We start from the raw sequence: 19224 nt of genomic DNA on the forward strand, positions 1-19224 counted from the left end.
AGAAGCAGAGTTAGTTAGTTAGCTGATAAGCGTTTATTAAATCCTTACTATATGCCAGGCACTGGGCTGGAGCACTAGGGATACAAATTTAAGCAAAAATAATGACAGTCCCTAATTTCAAGGAGGGGCACTAAGTGGTGAAGTGAATAGAGTCAGGCCTGGCTTGGAGTGAGGAAGAGTCATCTTCTTAAATTCAAATCTGGCCTCAGAGACTTACTAGCTGTGTGGCCCTGGGCAAATTCCTTACCCCTGTTTGCCTCAGTTTCCTCATCTGTAAAATTAGCTGGAGAAGAAAATGGCAAAAAAAAAAAAAAAAATAGGATCTCTAACAAGAAAACCCCAAATGGAGGTCACAAAGAGTCAGACATGACTGAAAAATCACAACCACAACAAAAAAAAACTTTCCAGGAGCTTATATTCTAATGGAAGAACAGAGCATAGAGAAAAGAGACCCTAAAAAGAAGGTGGGGAGCAGAGTAGTGAAGTCTCAAGCATCAGTGACGGCTGGTCTGCGGTCCCTCCCCAAAAGGGATGCTCTAGAAACACAAGGATTTGAAGCCAAATTCTATAACTCCCAATTTAGTATTCTTTACACTGCACATGCTGCCTGTACAAATTGAATTCTCTACAACAACCCTGTGACATGTGTAATGCAAATAATATTCTCCTTTATGGATGAGGAAACTCCTGAGGCCCAGAGATCACTTGCCCAGGGTCACAAAGTGAGTACGTAGGTATCAGACGCAGGAGTCAAACTCATATCTCCTGCCTGACTGCAAACTTAGAGCTCCATCCACTCTACCATAGTCTTTCTTTATTGTTTTTCAATTCAGACTGAGGTTTTCTCAGTAGGGATATTGCAGTGGTTTGCCATTTTCTGCTCCAGCAACAAATTTTACAAATTAGAAAATGAGGCAAACAGGGTTAAGCATCTTGTCTGAGCAAATCACTTAACCCTGTTTACCTAAAAAAAATTATATATTATATTATATATATATTACATAATAAATTTATGTATAATATTAGTATGGGTATAAAATAAACTACATATTTATTCTTATATAAATATAGAGAGAGCCAGAGAGAGAGAGAGGGAGAGAAAGGGGTTGGGGGGGGGAGACAGAGACAAAGAGGGAGAGGGAGAGAGATAGAGGAAAGATACACACAAAGAGGGTGGGAGAGATAGAGAGGGAGAAGGAGGGAGAGAGAAGTGGTGGAGAGAAGGAGAGAGGGCAAGAGGGAGAGGGAGAGGGAGAGAGACAGAGATAGAGACAGAGAGACTAGGATCTGGAAGAGGCCTTAGGGGCCATCTAGTCTAATCTGCTCCTTTTATAGATAAGGAAACTCTCATTTCACTTTTCAGCCAGAGTCTGGAATGCCAAGGAAACACCTCCCTGGAATGCTCTCCTGCCGGGAAAGGAGGGAGGCAGAGGAAGGCTCTGGTATCATTGGCTCATCATAGGGAGCTCCAGTACAAGTTGGTCCCAATTATACACAAAAGCTAACATGCAGAAAGTCTGAACATCTTGCCTTCGGGGGAACAGAATAATCCTGATGGATCTGAGACTGAGGAATGGGGAGGGAGGGAGGTGGGGGTGCTCCCCAATTCGAAACCAGCTCAAAACTGCTGAGTCAGACTCAGCTGGGCAAGAACTACATTGGGGCTGCTTGCTGAAGGATAAGCACCTGGGGAAAGGGCTGTGCCGAAAACTGGCTAGAATAACCCCAAACAGAAGGCTCCCCAGGTTTGCTGCCACCACCCAAGGGTTCAGAGGCTTCTTTTCCTCTAGAGACCCTGCCTGTTCTCTGGCTTCTCTCCAACATCCCTCCTTCCCAGCAGTTTTCTAACCCAACATTCCTTTCACCAGTTCATTCTCAGAACAAAAACTTGGAGAGAAATTCTTGAGGTAAAAATGAGAGGGAGCCAGACTCAGCATTCAGTTTAGTTGCTGCTCAGATCAGGCTCCAGGGGACATTATTCTTTTTCACCCCAGACCTGCCCGAGAGTCACATGGATCTCATGCCTTTCTCTACACTCTGAACTCTCCCTTAGTATTCGATATTCCTGGAATTGCTGTCAGCACTTCCATTTTTTAAAATAAATTTTATATTATAGTTTTAAATTTTTTTATGTTATATGTATCTTTACTATTTATATTATCAACAATGCATTATAATATGTTAATGATAATATAACATATACAAACAAATAATATATGTTATTATATATCATATATTATAAACTATATGAACAAATAATATATTTTATTATATAATATATTATGAAATATATTAATGTTTTTTATAAAACATTATAAGCTATATGCTAAATAATACATTGTATTGTATGATATATTATACATTTAAAATACACATAATATTTTATCATATATTATAAAATATATATATTGAATAATATTTTAGTATATAATATATTATAAATTATATTAACAAATATGTTTCATTATTCATTGTAAACTATATATTAAAACAATATATTATATAACATATTATAAACTACATATTAACAAACATATTTTTATTGTATACACATTATAAACTATATATTAACAAATATGCTTTATTATATAATATAGTATATGCCATATATTAAAAATAATACATTTGTTATATATTATATACTATATATTAACAAATATGTCTTATATATTACAAACTACATATTAAAAACAATATATGTATTATATAACATTATATATTATAAACTATATTTTAACAAATAATATGAATTATAAAATGTATATTTGTTTTTCTTGGGTTATTATCATGAATACATGTTTCTATATTATTTGTTTTTCTAAGTAAATTATCCTATAAAACCAAAACCCCAAAACATATACCCAAATGAACAAGTGATAAATCATATGCTTTCCTCTGACAATACCTCTTTAAAACAATCTTTTCTAGGCCCTTATTGTCTGCTAGACAGATTTCCCCTTTGGTGACCACTTTTTAAATTCTTTTCTAAGCTGACTTACCTCTGGTTAGTTGATGTATTTCTAGCTGCTTCTGAAGCCTTCAGGCCTCAATCCAGTCTTTCCACTATCTAATGAGATCTCTCTGAAATGCACCATTTTCCTTTTTTACCACGGTGGTCCCCAACCTTGCCACCCCCATAAGATCCCTACGTCGGAGCCTGTCAAACAACCCTCACTTAGGAGCCCTCAGCAGACTGGAATCCATGCTTTCATTACAACCTTTTCTGCTTCAATCGGACGTGGACCTAATCCAAACCATAATCATTGTGGTGTGGTTCACCAAACTGGAAGCCATTGCCTGGGGGAGAAGCTAAGTGAGGTTTCCTCTCAGTGGGTTGCCCTGCCAAGAGGATCTAGGAACAAAGGGAGTCACTGTCTGGGGGAGAGTCTGGCTCGAGGTCTGCCATGCACCCAGGACCCCCCCTTTGTGGGCTATGGCCCTGCCCGGTTCTTTAATAGGTGTTCAAGATGATGGAGCTTCCTTTGTCTTCAGGTTTAGGCTCAACCCTGAGGGGCCAAGAGAAGCTGCTGAGCCTCAGTTTATGAGATTCCCTTAAACTGACTTAAGATCTCTTAAACCAAGCTGTATCCTGAGGGCAAAGAGGCGTCTGCCTCCTGATCTCAGCCAAGTGTGCAGGTACATGACAAGGCCAGCAGAGTCCTGGGTAAAGCTCTAAAGGAGGGCTGTGAAGCTAAATGTAAGCTAAGATTTCTCATCTGGGCTTTGCTGGCTCTAGCACAGAGCAAGAGCAAGAGACCTTGATTTAGAGCTGGAAGACCCAGCTCTGATCCCTTAGTAAATGTGGAACCTTGGCCTCATTTCCTTATCTGTAAAATGGGGATAAGGATACCAGCGCTGTTCTTTACCCAAGAGGCGGTGTGTAAAAGGGAGAAATCTCTGGACTTGGATAAAAGGGAGCTGGGCTAAAAGAACACTGGCTGTGATTAAGGGTAAGTCCCTTCCACTCCTCAGTTTCCTCATCTTCAAAATGAGGGGAATAATGCCTACTTCCCTTTCTAATACCATTATGGGGAATGTATCTTATGAAGCTTAAAGAGGAATATAAATTTGAACTGTATCATATTAACATTGATCATTATTATCATTATAATGTTAATGAATTTAATTATATTTCATGCCAGTGGAGCATATCCTCTGGTACCACCTATCAAGACGGAGAGGCTTTGGTAGGGGGCAACTAGGTAGCTCAGTGGATTGAGAGCCAGGCCAAGAGATGGGAGGTGCTGGGTTCAAATCAGATACTTTCTAGTTGTGGGATCCTGGGCAAGTCATTTAACCCCAACTACCTAACCCTTATCACTCTTTTGCCTTGGAACCAATTATCAGTATTGATTATAAGACAGAAAGTAAGGTTTCCAGAGGGAAAAAGAGAGACATAGAGAACGAGGAAGGAAGGAAGGAAGGAAGGAAGGAAGGAAGGAAGGAAGGAAGGAAGGAAGGAAGGAAGACAGGCAGGCAGGCTTGGGGCATATTCCTGATGATAGACTACCTGACTATTGGGTAAACCTGGCTAAAAATCGTAAGCTTATGATGAGGCTAGCTACAAGCATAATTCTTTTTTTTTTTTTTTACCCAGATTACTCTAAAAAATGGTCTTCTAGGGGGCAACTGGGTGGCTCAGTGGATTGAGGGCCAGGCCTAGGGACCAGGAGGTCCTAGGTTCAAATCTGGCCTCAGACACTTCCCAGCTGTGTGACCCTGGGCAAGTCACTTGACCCCCATTGCCTACCCTTACCACTCTTCTGATGGAAGGTAAGGGTTAAAAAAAAAAATGGTCTTCTAATTCCCAAAGGGGTTTCTGTCCATGGAGTAAGCACCCAGGCTAACAAAATCACAGATCCTTTAGATACTAAAGGCCTATGTTCAAATCTGGATTCAGAAACTTACTAGCTATGTGATGCTGGGCATGTCATTTAATCCCTATTTACCTCAGTTTCCTCATCTATAAAATGGGAATAATAGCATCTACCTCCCAGAGTTGTTGGATCAAATGATACTATGTAAAGCATTTTGTAAACTTTCAATCACTATATAAGTGATAGTTATTATTATTATTATTATTATTATTATCATAAACACTTTCTCAGGTTTGTTACGAGAAAAGAACTATATAAATAAATGTAAGCTGTTATTATTAGCCTCCAGCCAAGAATATAATAAGCCTGTTTATCAAGTTCTTAAATGAGATTTCTCAGAGTGCTTCAGAATTCTGTGGGCCTGTGACCACACAGGTAGCAGGCATGTGAGCCAGGAATCCAAGGCCTCTCTGAATCCCAAGTCCCTTTCAAGATTCAGCTTAGAGGAGGGGTGGCTAGGGGGCTCAGTGGAGCCAGGCCTGGAGATGAGGGGTCCTGGGTTTAAATCTGGCCTCAGATACTTCCTGGCTATGTGACCCTGAGCAAGTCACTTAATCCCATTTGCCTGGCCCTTATGACTCTCATGCCTTGGAACCAATACTTAATAATGATTCTAAGAGAGAAAAGTTAAAAACACACACACACACACACACACACACACACACACACACACAAAACAGATTCAGTTCAGAGGCTACCTCCTCTTTGAGGTCTTTTTTGATTTCTTTTCATTGTTAATATTCTAATGTTCAACTCCCTGAAATTACTTTGTATTTCCCTCATATCTACTTTTCTGCTTACAAGCTGTTTCCTAAGACAAGCTACACTGCCTCACTCCACCTCCAAGAATATAAATTTGTTGAAAGCAGACATAATTCCATATTTTGTCTCAATATCTCCAAAGCCTAGAACAGAGCCCTGCATAGACATTTAATAAATATTAGAATTGTTTAACTGAAATTGAACTGCCTCTTAGCCCTTGGATCTATCCCAATACATCACACGATGTAAAGAAGCTCAAAAAAGCCAGGAAATCATTCGGTGGACAAAGCAGGGGCTTACAATATGTCTTGGCACTGAACTAACCAATGAGGATGCAAAGTTAAAAAAAAAAAAAAGCTCACATTTATGTAGTATTTCTAGAGTCTTCAAAATACTCATTTCTTGATACTTCTGTGCGGTAGGTAAGGTGATCTCTTACATCCTTTTCAGATGAGGGAACTGAGGTTCATTGACAGGGTTTCCCCACAGCTTGTCGCCACTGTCATGAGCTAGGAATCATTCCTTTGTCCCATAAAATTATTGATACCTCCCTATATTCCTATGGGGATGACACTGGGAATTCAAGGGCCTAGTTTATGGTCCTTGGTCAAAGCCACTGGGCTGAAAAGAACCTGGGTGGCCAGGAATTAGGAGGAGCATAAAGAGGGGGCTAAAATTTCTGTAACTCTTTACACAAGTTATCTCAGGTGAGTCTCACCTCCCTGCAATGTAGGTGTTAGGAATATGAGCCCCATTTCTGTTGTTTTTGTTCAGTCATTTTGGTCACATCTGACTCTGTTACCCCATTTGGGATTTTCTTGGCAAAGACACTGGAATACACACACCCCTTGTTTCTCTCTTTCTCTGACTCCCTCTGTCTCCCTTCCTCCCTCCCTTTCTGTGTGTGTGTGTGTGTCTCTCTCTCCCTCCCTCCCTCTCTCTCTGTCTGTCTCTCAACCCCCTCTTTCCCTCTCCCTCTCTCTGTCTTTCCCTTTCTGTCTCTCCACCCCCCTCTCTGTCTCTCCCTCTGTCTCTCCACTCCCTCTCTCCTCTCTCTCTCTGTCTCCCTCCCTACTTTCCTCCCTGCCCTTTTGTGTGTGTGTATCTTTTTGTCTATTTCTCCCTCTCTCTCTCTTTCTGTCTCTCCACCCTCTCTCTGCCTCTCCCTCTCTCTGTCTCTCCACTCCCTCTCCTTCTCTCTCTCTGTCTCCCTCCCTGTCCTTGTGTGTGTGTGTGTGTGTGTGTGTGTATATGTGTGTGTGTGTGTGTGTATCTGTATGTCTGTGTCTCCTTTTTTTACTCTTACCTTCCATCTTAGAATCAATACTATGAATTGGTCTAAGGCAGAAGAGTGTTAAGGGTTAAGCAATGGGTGTTAAGTGATTTGCCCAGGGTCACACGGCTAGGAAGTATCTGAGGCCACATTTGAACCAAGTCCTCCCTTGTGTGATAAATAAATTTTCTCTGTTGTAATAAAAGCTAACTATCAATCCCATATTAATTCCTTTCACAGGTAAAATTCAAAATGAAAATGTCTGACTTGTTCAAAATTAAACCACTAAAGGTCCTTTGCCTACAAAAAAAAAAAAATGAGTGCTGTATTACCTAGCTGTCTCTCTCTCATCTTCTTAAAAAGAACACAAACTAGGGTCAGCTAGGTGGCTCAGTGGATTGAGCGACAGGCCTAGAGATGGCAGGAAACAGGGTTAAATGATTTGCATAGGGTCACACAGCTAATAAGGTCAGATTTGAACTCAGGTTGAGTCTTCCTAACTCCAGGCTTGATAGTCTACCTACCTTGATACCTAGCTACCCTCATTTTTGTTCTAACAAATAAGGAAATTGAATCTGAGAAGGTAAGTGCTTTGCCTAAGACCACACAACTAGTAAACATCTATGGCAAGATTTAATGAAAGATGTCCCCCTCAGACTCTGGGTGAAGTCCACAGATAACAACCAAGACACACATACACACACACACATATATATAGTATATTATAAAATATGCATTTTATAACATATGGTATAACATGTTATAAAATACATATTTTATAATAATATATGATGCATTATTTTATTATAATATATAATATAGTATGTCATAAAATATTTTATAATAATAGAATAGCATATTATATTATTATAAAACATATATTCCCACCACCACCACAAAAAAGTTACTGGTACAAAGGACCATCTGCATTATCCCCTAGAGACAAATAGTGATTGATCAGACATGTTCTATATGTTCTGTTTAGCCAGGGAGATGAATAAGCAGGTGGAGAAGTATTTCACTCTGTACCAGGTCTCATAGCAGGATTGAATTTCCAGTGGGTGGAGGCACAGAACATACCTCATTTGTAGGCTCAAAAGAAGCCTATAATTGTAGGCTCAGCTGGAGTGTTTGTCAAGCTCAGAGGCAGGCTCTAATGATCTGGGCATTCTGGGAACTAGGACTCTATTAATTATCTGCTACTGGAAAGTTTACCATTTCATCCATGTATATTGACTTCACTCATCTCCCAGTAACTTTCAAAGTCCTTTTTAATCAAGTCCTACTTCCCCAAATCCAACCCAGGCCCGGAAACAAACCAACACCCAGAGAGCTTTCTCTTGTCATACTTACTACTTGGCATGGAACAGATGCTGAATTATAGATGTGTGTACAGTGTTAGAAAATTATTATTTTAAAGTAAGTTCCATCCTTTTGATCTCCTAAACCAAAAAGTACCCTAAGTACTCAGAGTACTCCTTCTTCCTAATCTAATTTCCACATCATAGGGGTTAGAGGCATGAAGTATATGACTTTGATGTGGAAAACTCAGGTAAATTTTTTCTTTGTACTAAAGAATTTTGAATATTTTCTTTTTCTTTTATGGGGCATTCACAACACCTTACTGTAAAATCTGGGTTTAATATTTGGTCATAGATTATGTTAAGTATACATTTCTGAGTTTCTAAACATTTTTTGTGTCATCTACTGGCCTTTTCATGTCATCTTTGGCTTCTGCAAAAATTCTCCCAAATTCTCATTAATTTCTTATGCCAACTCATGATATGTTGAAATCTGTGTATGGAAAGTTAAGATGTAGAATGATTACCTGTAAAGTGAGGGCTTGGCGCCTGGAAAGCTCTAAGGGCTAGGCAATGGGGGTTAAGTGACTTGCTCAGGATCACACCACAAGGAAGTATCTGAGGCCACATTTGAACTCTAGACCTGACACTTTATCCATCATGTTACCCAACTGATCCTCCCTTATCTCTTTTAAGAGAACATAAAATAAAAGTCCTAAGATCCCTTCCAATTTTAATATTTCTCAACTGTGTGACTCTTGGGCCTAGGTAAAATGTCATATATTTCACTTTATCCATTGCTTTAAAAAAAAAACCCACATTGATTAATCAAGGCTGCTTCAGTTAAATTCTGAAAAAAGCTACTAAGGGACTATAAGACATCCCCCTCTAAAGATTTGCCACTATGTCTGGGAGGATTTAGGTGTCTTGGTCAGATGACCTCGTAATCCCTAACAGCTCTCTAATTTCATGGATAATTACATCTATAATCATGTAAGGGACCTTAGAGATCACCTAGTCCAACCTCATTTTTATTGCCTGGGAAATTGTGGTTCCCCATTGGTCACATAAGTATTAGAAGTGACTTGCCTATGGTCACCCATCAGCAGTTCTGAGACCATACAGATAGAACACTCTTCCCACTTCATGTTAATTTACAACTCTATAAAATAAAAAAACTTGGCTGGGAGAGAAGAGGGGAGGGAAGAGAACATGATTCATGTAACCATGGAAAAATACTTAAAAGTAAATGAATAATAAAATTTTAAAAATTGGGCTCTATATTTGTCCTATTCATTCATTCAACAAGCAGTTATTAAGGGCCTGCCATGCACAAAGAAGTGTGTGAGTCCTACGTGTTTAAAAAGTAGAGAATAGACAAGAACCCCTTTCCTCAAAGAGTTTGCACTCGAGTAGGGGGATGAGATTAGGACACAAATGAATTAGAGGGGGGCAAAGCCAAGGGCTGCCACTGGTGGTGGTGGAGTCAGGGAAGTCATCAGGGAAGAGATGGCATCTTGGTTGGGTTGACTGATTCATTCAGATCAAGTCACCCCATTTAAAGGAAGTGATAAGAAACTAAGAAGAGATGAAAAGAAGTCTCAAGCTATCAATCAATCACAGACGTGAGACTAAGAGCTAAAAGTACTGATTGCTGGAGTCAGGTTGCACAGGAAGCATCGGCTGAGGGATCTGGTCCAGCTGGAGGGGTCATCTATAAATTATCAAGCTATTTGAGAACCAAGGTCATTTCAGAGATTGGAGCAGGTGTGGCATTCCAGCTAAATTCCCTTCAAAGGAACCAGGAATTGGGGGAGGGGAGAGAGGAGAAAAGGGAGGCATTTAGTTAAAAGTCTAGCAGAGGGGCAGCAGCTAAGTGGCTCAAGTGTGATAGAAAGCTGGGCCAAGAGATGTTTGGCCCTGGGTTCAAGTGTGACCTCAGACATTTTCTAGCTGTGGACAAGTCACTTAACCTTAATTGCCTAGCCCTTACTGCTCAGCTACCTTGGAATTGATACCTAGTATTGACTCTAAGATGGAAGTAAAGGCCTTGAGGTAAAGTTTTTAAGAAGAAGAGTTTTTTTAAAAGTGTGGGGGGGAAACAGATCGAATTGCCTGCCAGCACCAGGAAGAGGAAGGGAAGGGAGCGAGGGAGATAAGTTTGATCATGTAACTTAGGAAAACGTGTAGAAATTTATTACATGTAATAAAATATGATGAAATAAAAAGGAAGATATTCCTTGGGATTCCCAAGGGCAAAGAAAGTGTAAAAAGCAGCAGATTCTGACCCAGAAAAACCACTCTCTAATTAAGGAAAGTATAGGAATTCTATTAAAGAGGATGAGGAGGGCAGACTAAACCTCAAGAATAGTGCAGGTAAAAGCACAAAGATGGGAAACAACACTGTATTTAGTGGAGGAGAAGCAGTAGGGAAAGTAGGAAGACAGAACAGAGTCCAGCTGGGTTTGTGTAGAGCGGATACATAAGTGTGTGGAGTGAGAAATTAGTGTGCTATTCTCAAGGTAATAGCTATTAATATCTAAGTTAGTAAAGCTGGTGTTGCCCCCCACACACTCCCATTCATTTCTCTTCCAGCTCCCTTCTAGACAAGGTTACCCCACCCCAACATTCTTCATGCTGGACAAAAGCCTCATAGCCTTAAGTGAGTTGGTCTAGGGGTTTGCCTGGGGGCAGTGTCCCAGACCGATCCAAAGATTAAATCTTTTCTTTTTTTTTTTTTTAAATCCTTACCTTCTTTCTTAGAGTCAATACTGTGTATTGGCTCCAAGGCAGAAGAGTGGTAAGGGTAGGCAATGGGGGACAAGTGACTTTGCCAGGGTCACACAGCTGGGAAGTGTCTGAGGCCAGATTTGAACCTAGGACCTCCCGTCTCTAGGCCTGGCTCTCAATCCACTGAGCTACCCAGCTGCCCCTAATGATCAAATCTTACATACCAAGCTTGAGTACCTTTTTGTCTTAGAAGTCTGTCCCCTGGTACCAAGTTCAACGGCTGGAATGATCCTCACATCAGTCCCTCCCAGATAATCCAGGCCTGACCTCCTCTTTCTGTCTAATATTCCTGTCCTTTATTTTTGGATTAAAATCCTTGTCTCTAACTTTTCACCATTTATTTAAAATGTTAATTTGCTTGACTGTACCCACTGTAAAGCTATTCTCCAACTCCTAGAAAATGTTCATTTGCCTATAAATCAAAAGTCTTTCTGAAATTCAGTCAGCCAGTCAAGATATAGCTGCACATTCTCATTCTCTCATTCTCTCATTCTCTCATTCTCTCTCTCTCTCTCTCTCTCTCTGTTTGTGTGTGTAAATTGGTCAATGACTTGAGGCAGTGCCCCACATTTCTCTCTCAATAAATACATTCCATTTTAAAGATTGTTTTCCCCAGTTTTTTAAATAGTGGTTAAAGAGGATATACTTTGATATTTTCAAGGTCTCCTTAAATTTCCACTTCACATACAAAGAGGGGAATAATATGAGATGAATGTGGGATAGCTGAGTGAAATTAGATGGAACAGAGCTAAATGTCCCCACTGACTCCCCTTATACCTTTAAAAGGTTGTGGTCCCAGAAAACTCCTGTCAGGTCAACCTCCTTGAAAACTGACTCTCACCCCACTCAGGCTAACTCCTCACAAGCCCAGACTTGAGAGGAGCATTTCTCCTAGGTTCCTAAGCTAGGTCACTTTCCTCTTTGGACCATCTGTCCCTCTTCTGGATACACTTTCCCCATTCTCCCTTATTTACCTTTTGCCCTAGCTATTTTCCTTGACTGACAATTCTAGGGTTGGCCGGCAATTGTGAAGAGTGCTGAGGCTCTGGGGCAGCTGGATGGCTCAGGAAATTGAAAGCCAGGGCTCTCAAATGGGTTCAAATTCGGCCTCAGACACTTCCTAGCTGTTAAGTCCCTTAACCCCCATTGCCCAGACTTTACCACTCTTCTGTCTTAGAATACTACACAGTATTGATTCTAAGATGAGAGGTTAGGAGGGGGGGAAAAAGGGTGCTGAGGCTGAGTTGGGGAGCAGAAGCATTGCACTATGGTGCCTCAGTCAGATGGTGCTTGGGTAGAAAAGGTTGTGGGATTGAAGAGAAAGAAGCCCTCTTCAGCCCTGTAAAGAAGTTTTCTAACCACAGTATTTTATAAATGATAAAAACGATGAATACAAAGAAGCCTGGAAGACTTACATGAATGGATACAAAGTGTGAAATCAGCAACCAATCAGTACATAATGACTACAAAAATGTAAATAAAAGAAAAACTGATACTGAATGTGGAATTGTGATGACTAAGCTTGGCTCCAACAGGGAAAGGGAAAAATAAACATTTTTTTAAAGCCTTACTTTCTATCTTAGAATCAATACTAAATATTGGTTCCAAAGCAGAAGAGCAATTGGGGTTAATTGACTTGCTCAGGGTCACACCGAAGGAAGTGTCTGAGGTCACATCTGAATCCAGACCCTTCCATCTCTAGGCCTGGCTCTATCCACTGAGCCACCTAACTGCCGTGAATTGATGTATTATTATTATTTTTAATGCTTAACCATGTGTGGTATTCTAAGTCAATACATAGCCCACAGGGATCCTTATGTATGGTTTAGTGGCCACCATTTCTGTCTGACACTACTGTCCCATACCAGTGGAATAATAGATTCCAACCACAACCAAAAAGCATTATGGTTTACAGAACAATTTCCATCCCTTACTACATTCACAATAAACCTATGGGGAAAAGCAGTGCAGGGATTACTGCCCTCAATTTATAAAGAGAGGCATAGAGAATTTAAGTAAATTGCCTAGTCAAATTGTAACTAGTGACCCTTTTTTGGGGCCTCAGTTTTTCATGTTTGTCAGCATGGAATCTAGAAGCCCCCAAACTTGTAGCATAAAAAGATTTAATGAACCCCAGTTTACTTAGCTTAAAGGTGAAAGCCCCAGACTTGACCTTGTCACAGGAGAGTTCCTCCCTGAGGGAAAGTCCAACTTCACTAGTCTCAGACTAACAATAGACCTTAAAGTAATTTAAGTGGGGATGGCTAATCTCATCAGGTGTTGAGTATCTCTTTTGTCCCAATGGTTTCTCCCATTAGGCCAAAGTCCTTTACCAAGGTGGCCCAGCCCTTGGCTGGGTCTTTCCCTTTTTTGTCCATAATATAGGGCCAACCCCTCACTGTTATTTAGGTCTGGGACTCCTTATTTTCCTTTGTTACCATTGTAAAGCCAATCAACTATCCCTCTCATCTCAGTCCCCACGTTCCCCATGAAAGGTATTTAAGCTTCCCAACTTTAATGGCTCAGGACGTCCTGATTAAGGTGGCTGCAGAGTAGAAGCAGGGTGCTTTAACTCTCCACACTACTGATCACCAGCGTACCTCCAAAGGACAAAACCAAATCCAGATGAAAGAAGGGACCCCGCAATAGGGCGCAGCATTGAAGGTACGTGGGATTTGGGCACTTCCATGTTATAAGGGGGGGAAATAGCTCCCATCAAAACACCAAGCTGATCAACCCTCCCGCCACCCACAGTACCAGAGTCAGAGGCTGTGCACCAGAGTTAGAGCGAACAGGGGCACAAAGTCTAGCCCTTTGGCAGCTAGCTGGCACCACAAGGAGCTTGCCCCTGAGAGCTGCAAGACCTGAGACCCCAGGACGCTGGAGAGCGCAGACCTTGGACACAGCCCCTTGGAGTGGGGCTGAGAGAGGTAGCGGACAGTGGAAGCAACCCAGCGTGCTGAGACTCAGGGGGAAAACCTCAGGTTGAGGAGCAGGCATGGGCCAAGTTCCAGGCTTTGTCTACCGACTAGGACCACAGGGGCTTGCCCCTGAAAACAGCTAGACCAGAGACCCCAGGAGCCTGGGGAGCGCAGACCTTGGGCACAGGAGTGAGGCTGTGGAGGGGCCCGCAGACAGCAAAGGCCTAGCAGACAGTGGAAGCCAGGAGACTCACAAAGTAGCCTCAGGCAAAAACTGCTCCTTAGCTCCATACCAAGAGAGCAGGCTTGCCTGTAACTCAGACTTCTGGCTGAGAAAGCATAATGATGCCAAGCAAGACCCAAGAAATAAGCAACAAGGCCAAGAAAAAAGCTCTAACACTTGATAACTTCTGCACAGAAAAAAACCAGAAAACAGAGGTCAAACAATTAAAGACAGCCAAACCTTCCCCCAAAAATGAAAATTGGTCACAAGCTCTTGAAGAGTTCAAATCTGAGATTATGAGAAAGATGGAAGAGATCTGGCAAGAAAATAACAGTTTAAAAGGCAGAATTTCGCAATTGGAATTGGAATTGGAAAGTGAGGCTCAGAAAACAAGTGAAATGATTAAGCAAATTGAAGACCAGAAATGACCAGCTGAAAGCCTTGAAGGGCCAGACAGGCCAGATTTAAAAGGAAAACCAAAAGATTATAGCAGAAAACCAACTTTAATGGCTCCTTGGAATAGTCCAATCTATGGAGCTTGGCATTCCCAGGGGTCAGTGTTTAGAGCAACCAGAGTTCAATCCTCCCGTGGTGCCCAGCTCTTTGTGGAGGCCTAATTTGGCACTAACCCCTTACCTTAATTAAAGAGTGATTTTTTTTGACTACTTAATAGTTGTGTTTTTTTCCAGGTAACAGTCCAATAGGGAAAATAATAGGCAATGCCAAGATCAAATTTTGGCAAAATGGTTGGTAGGCAGAGACAGAAAAGAGAGGAACCTTGGTAGCTCTTATGCCACCTGACATTTCTGAAGATGCTCCTAGGCCTAACTATACCTTGGGTGGGGGGTAGAGACAGTGAGCCTTTATCCATGGTCTAAATTAAATTACATTTAAAAATTTCTAAGTCATCCTGAGGCACATAAATGTTTGTGGGTTAGGAAACCTGAATTTAAGTCTGCCCTGACACTTATAAACTAAAGTGGAGAAAGCACTGGGCCTGGAGTCACTTGAATCTTTCCTCAAATACTAGGGACCCTGGCCAAGTCACTTAACCTCCCTCTGCCTTTGTTTTCTCACCTATAAAATGGGGATCCTATTAGCATTTACCACACCTTCTTGTGAAGATCCAATGAATACCTGTAAAGTTCGTGATATTTAATAAATGTCTCTCTGTCCCTTTCCCCAAGACTTGAATTCCACCTCACCCCACCCCATATCCCTAGAGCCTAGAAAAGAGTGGGTGTTTAATGTTCGTGGAAGAATGAATCTACCTATTTCTCAGAATGTTAAAAGTTGGAAAGGCCCTTAGAGGTGATCTATTATAATCCTTTCCTCAGACAGATGTGCAAAATGAGGGGTAGAGTTGCTCAAGGTCATAAATGTAGTAAATAAAAGTGTCAGAATTTGAACCCAGACCCTTGGATTTTTTTTTTAAACCCTTGTACTTCGATGTATTGTCTCATAGGTGGAAGATTGGTAAGGGTGGGCAATGGGGGTCAAATGACTTGCCCAGGGTCACACAGCTGGGGAAGTGGCTGAGGCCGGGTTTGAACCTAGGACCTCCTGTCTCTAGGCCTGACTCACTCCACTGAGCTACCCAGCTGCCCCCCCAGACCCTTGGATTTTAAAGTTTCATACTCTTTTTACCATACTACACTTTTCGCTTCCCAGGGTGTTTGTGGGAAAAGTGCTAAAGTCATATAGTGATCTGGCCCTTCCAGGATCTGCTGCTTTTGAGAAAATCAAGCCAAGTCATTCAAGGCTACTGTTCTGGGAAGCAAGGGACTGGGGCCTGCCTCCCCGAACTCAGCCTGGAGCGGCCTGGGGGCATCTCAGCTTCAGAGGCCCGGAGGAAATTCTCGAGGCTGCAGGAAGCAGCTGCTGGTCCCACCTCCAGCACCCAGGACACGTTCCACTCCCCACTCCCCACCCCCTACCCGCCGGCGCAGCTGGCAGCCGTGGCTAGGGCCATCTCGTGCCTGCTTGGCCCAGCAGAGTCTGGGCCCGGGGGAACCTCCGGGAGAGGCTGAGGGGCAGGAGGAAGGATCGGGGGCGGGGCGGGGGTGGTGGTGCGGTAGGGAAGCTCGGGGACTGGAGGAGGGTAAGGATCACTCGGGAGCCCGCCCTCCTGGGAAAAGGACATTGCTCCAGTGAGCAGGCGGGCAAAGCCGAGACTACCCGAATTCCCCCTCCCCCCCAGCCATGTGGCAATGACACTCCCCGGTAACCTTTCCACAAGGTCACCCCTCCTCCGCCAAGCTACCTAGCCCTGAGAGCCCCTAGGGAGAGGGGTGGGATGGGGAGTTGGGGAGAAGAGGCAGGGTCTGGGTTAGAGATCCTGGCTCCCAGGGGAATGGGACTACCCCAGGCCCAGGCGAAGGGGCTTCTGGACGGCCGCCGGGGAGTGGCGGCTGGCTCACCTTGACAGAGGCCAGGGGCCGGGTGGCTGCTGCGGCTGCTGTGCTGATCGCCGGCATTTCAGGTGCTCTCCCAGCTTGCTTTCCAATTGCTGCGTGGGACCTGCAGGGATGAGAACTCCGCGTCACCGCCGGCCGGGAGGGAGAGGGCCGGGCTGGCACGGCCCCTGGCGCAGCCGGCCCGGGGGAAGGGGCTGCTGGGGGCACAGGCCCCGGCGCCCTGGGAGCGGGTGGGGGCTCGGGAGGCTGCGGACTCTAGCGGAGGAATCTTAGGACGCCTCGCTCTCAATGGGGAGTGACAGCACGTAGAGTCGCTCTGGAAAAAACCCCCAATGGTCGCTTTAAGAAGGGGGAAAAAAACACAACCCTAAACCACGAGGGTTTGCGATTCCATGTGCGGGGGGGCGGGTGAAGGAGGAGAGGGTGATGTGCCCCCGGAACCCTCGCCCGGCTCCTCCTTCCTCACCTGTCCTCCGCTGCGTGGCTAACTTGCTGGGTCCCTTGGTGATCGTGTACATTCTGCGCTCGCCGCGGCTCTCCGGGGAGGCAGGACGTGGTCAGGGGGTCCCAGCTTGAAGGAGAGGTGGCAACGCAAAGGCGGAGGGGGAAGGGCTCCTTCTGATCCCTATCCGGACCCCTCGGGACCACCCAGCCTAACACAGTCCAACTAGACCGGGTCAGGTGGCCGCTAAACTCTCCCAGTCTACCTTCTGCTTTAACTTCGCTCTGCGGCTGGGAGATTGCGATTCCCCTTTAATGCTGGGGAAGAGTAAGAGAAGGACTGAGGCATGCTGGCTACACGCCCCCAAAACTCTTAAAGGGACCGACAACCCGTGCGGAAGAGCAGTTCTGATACTCAAGGACAGCTACAGAAAACTTGGTTAGCTCAAGATCTTGGGAAGCCAGCCCAACAAGCAAAAGAAATAGACGTGGAGATCTTTTTGGCCTTGATTCCCTGCACCATCATAAGATTAAATGTTCTGACTCCGAGTGTCCTTAAGTCAAAATGCTACTGTAGCTTTTTGGAGAGAAGTTCTCTCAGGCAGCCTTTGCAAAAACAGCCCAGGACTCTTAGGTCACAAGACTCCTTGTTCACTATATAGGACTGAAAGAGATAGAAAGACAAAAATAGAAATGGGGAGGGAGGGGTGCTAAATATTTTATAACCGGCTTTGGGGGATGGAAAAATGTATGCATGCCACACGTTGCAGTTTAATCTGCGGTTTTTTCCATTTTCTCAATCATCTTCTCAGGCTAAACAATCAACAAAAGAATAAATCAACCTCCGGTTTGTAGCATTTGCAATTTACAAGGTATACCTGTTCACACTGAAATTTTAACGATCGGTTTTCAGGAGCAGGTACGAGCTGGCTCCAGCACACCCCAAATTAAACACGTCACAGATATCGGAGGTGAAAGATAAAGACTGGATAGAAGAGAAGACTTGGGGGAAAGGAAGAGAAAGATTTGGACCAGATCTGCCCTTTAATTAGTTTAGAGAACTCGGGAGGAGAAAACTTTCACTTGTGAATAAATAGAATCTAAATTGCAGAGAAGGTGCAGGTCTGCATTGCTAGAAGGCGTTTCCTCAGCGGGAGTTCCCTATGCCAATTAAAGCATAGCTCCGAGCTGGCTTTTCCTCACCACTCAAGGCGATTCTAGCTCTCAACCAATTGTTAGATGCTTTGGGAATGCAAATATTTTTCACTTTAACTAAAGCTAGCCTTCTGGAGGAAGGCAATTCTGCTAAAAAAAAATTAATGTCGCAAAATCCCCAAATTGTAGGGGACTTCGGAGACCAGTCCAGTTCCTAAATGAACAAGACTCCACTTTACAGCGCACCTGATAAAGTAATTACGTAGCCCTTGCTCAAAAATTATCAGCAAGAGGAAGTCACTAACTACCTTCTCCGGCCAGCTCTAAATCCGCCCCTCTCTAACTTCCATTTCCTGCTCCTACTTTTGACCTCTAGGTCCAGGGAGAACAACTCTGATCCCTCTTCCTTAATAGCCCTTCCAATACTTGTAGAAAGATAGCGTGCCCCTCTAAGGGATCCTCTAGGCTAAATATGCCCAGTTCCTTCCACTTCTTTTCTTATGGCATAATTTCATAGCCCTTCACCATCTTTATCAATATTTCCCCTTAAAACATGTTGCCCCAAATTGGACGCAATGATTTCCCCCCCCCCCATCCCACCCCACCCCCGTACATGTGGCTGGCAGGAGTAAAGCATGACTTTGGAATGTTAATGCTGAACATCATGCCTAGAAATCCATCATACTGGGCTTTTTACATGGCTTTATTACTGCTGGCTCACATAGTTCTCAAAGTATACTTAAAGTCTCTATTTTACAAATAAATTATTATGCCCCCTTTAGTTAAGTCCCCATCTGTATGTTTCTGAAGTTTATTTTCTGAACTCAAGATTAAGACTTTAAGATTATCTCTATTAAATGTTATCATCATAAATTTAAACCTGCAAGGAACTTTATAGAAATCATCTAATTTAACCTCCCACCTCATTTTAAAGGAGAAACTGAAACCCTAAAGGTTAAATGACTTGCCCAAAGTCACAGAGGTGAGGGGGCAGAGCCAATATTCTTTCCATTGCCTCATACTGTTAGATTCACTTCCAACTTCTGGTCTGTCAGGACCTTTTT

The 19224-nt window shown here is 43.1% G+C and overlaps 1 protein-coding gene across 2 annotated transcripts in view; it reads right to left on the minus strand.

The window, feature by feature from the left end:
• MCRIP2 (MAPK regulated corepressor interacting protein 2) overlaps positions 1-17525 on the minus strand; it is a 40511-nt gene extending 22986 nt beyond the window's left edge. Inside the window, exons 1-2 of one of the 2 annotated variants that reach the window (XM_044657563.1) lie at positions 17031-17525; positions 16568-16667 (exon numbers count right to left, since the gene is read on the minus strand). In XM_044657563.1, the coding sequence (XP_044513498.1) occupies positions 16568-16667; positions 17031-17082 (152 nt within the window). In that variant the 5' untranslated portion in view covers positions 17083-17525. The remainder of the gene's footprint in view (positions 1-16567; positions 16668-17030) is intronic. The other variant, XM_044657556.1, reaches the window with a different exon arrangement.
• Between the last annotated feature and the right edge of the window lie 1699 nt (positions 17526-19224).

Source organism: Gracilinanus agilis, chromosome 1, assembly GCF_016433145.1.
Source record: "Gracilinanus agilis isolate LMUSP501 chromosome 1, AgileGrace, whole genome shotgun sequence".
Classification (NCBI taxonomy): domain Eukaryota; kingdom Metazoa; phylum Chordata; class Mammalia; order Didelphimorphia; family Didelphidae; genus Gracilinanus; species Gracilinanus agilis.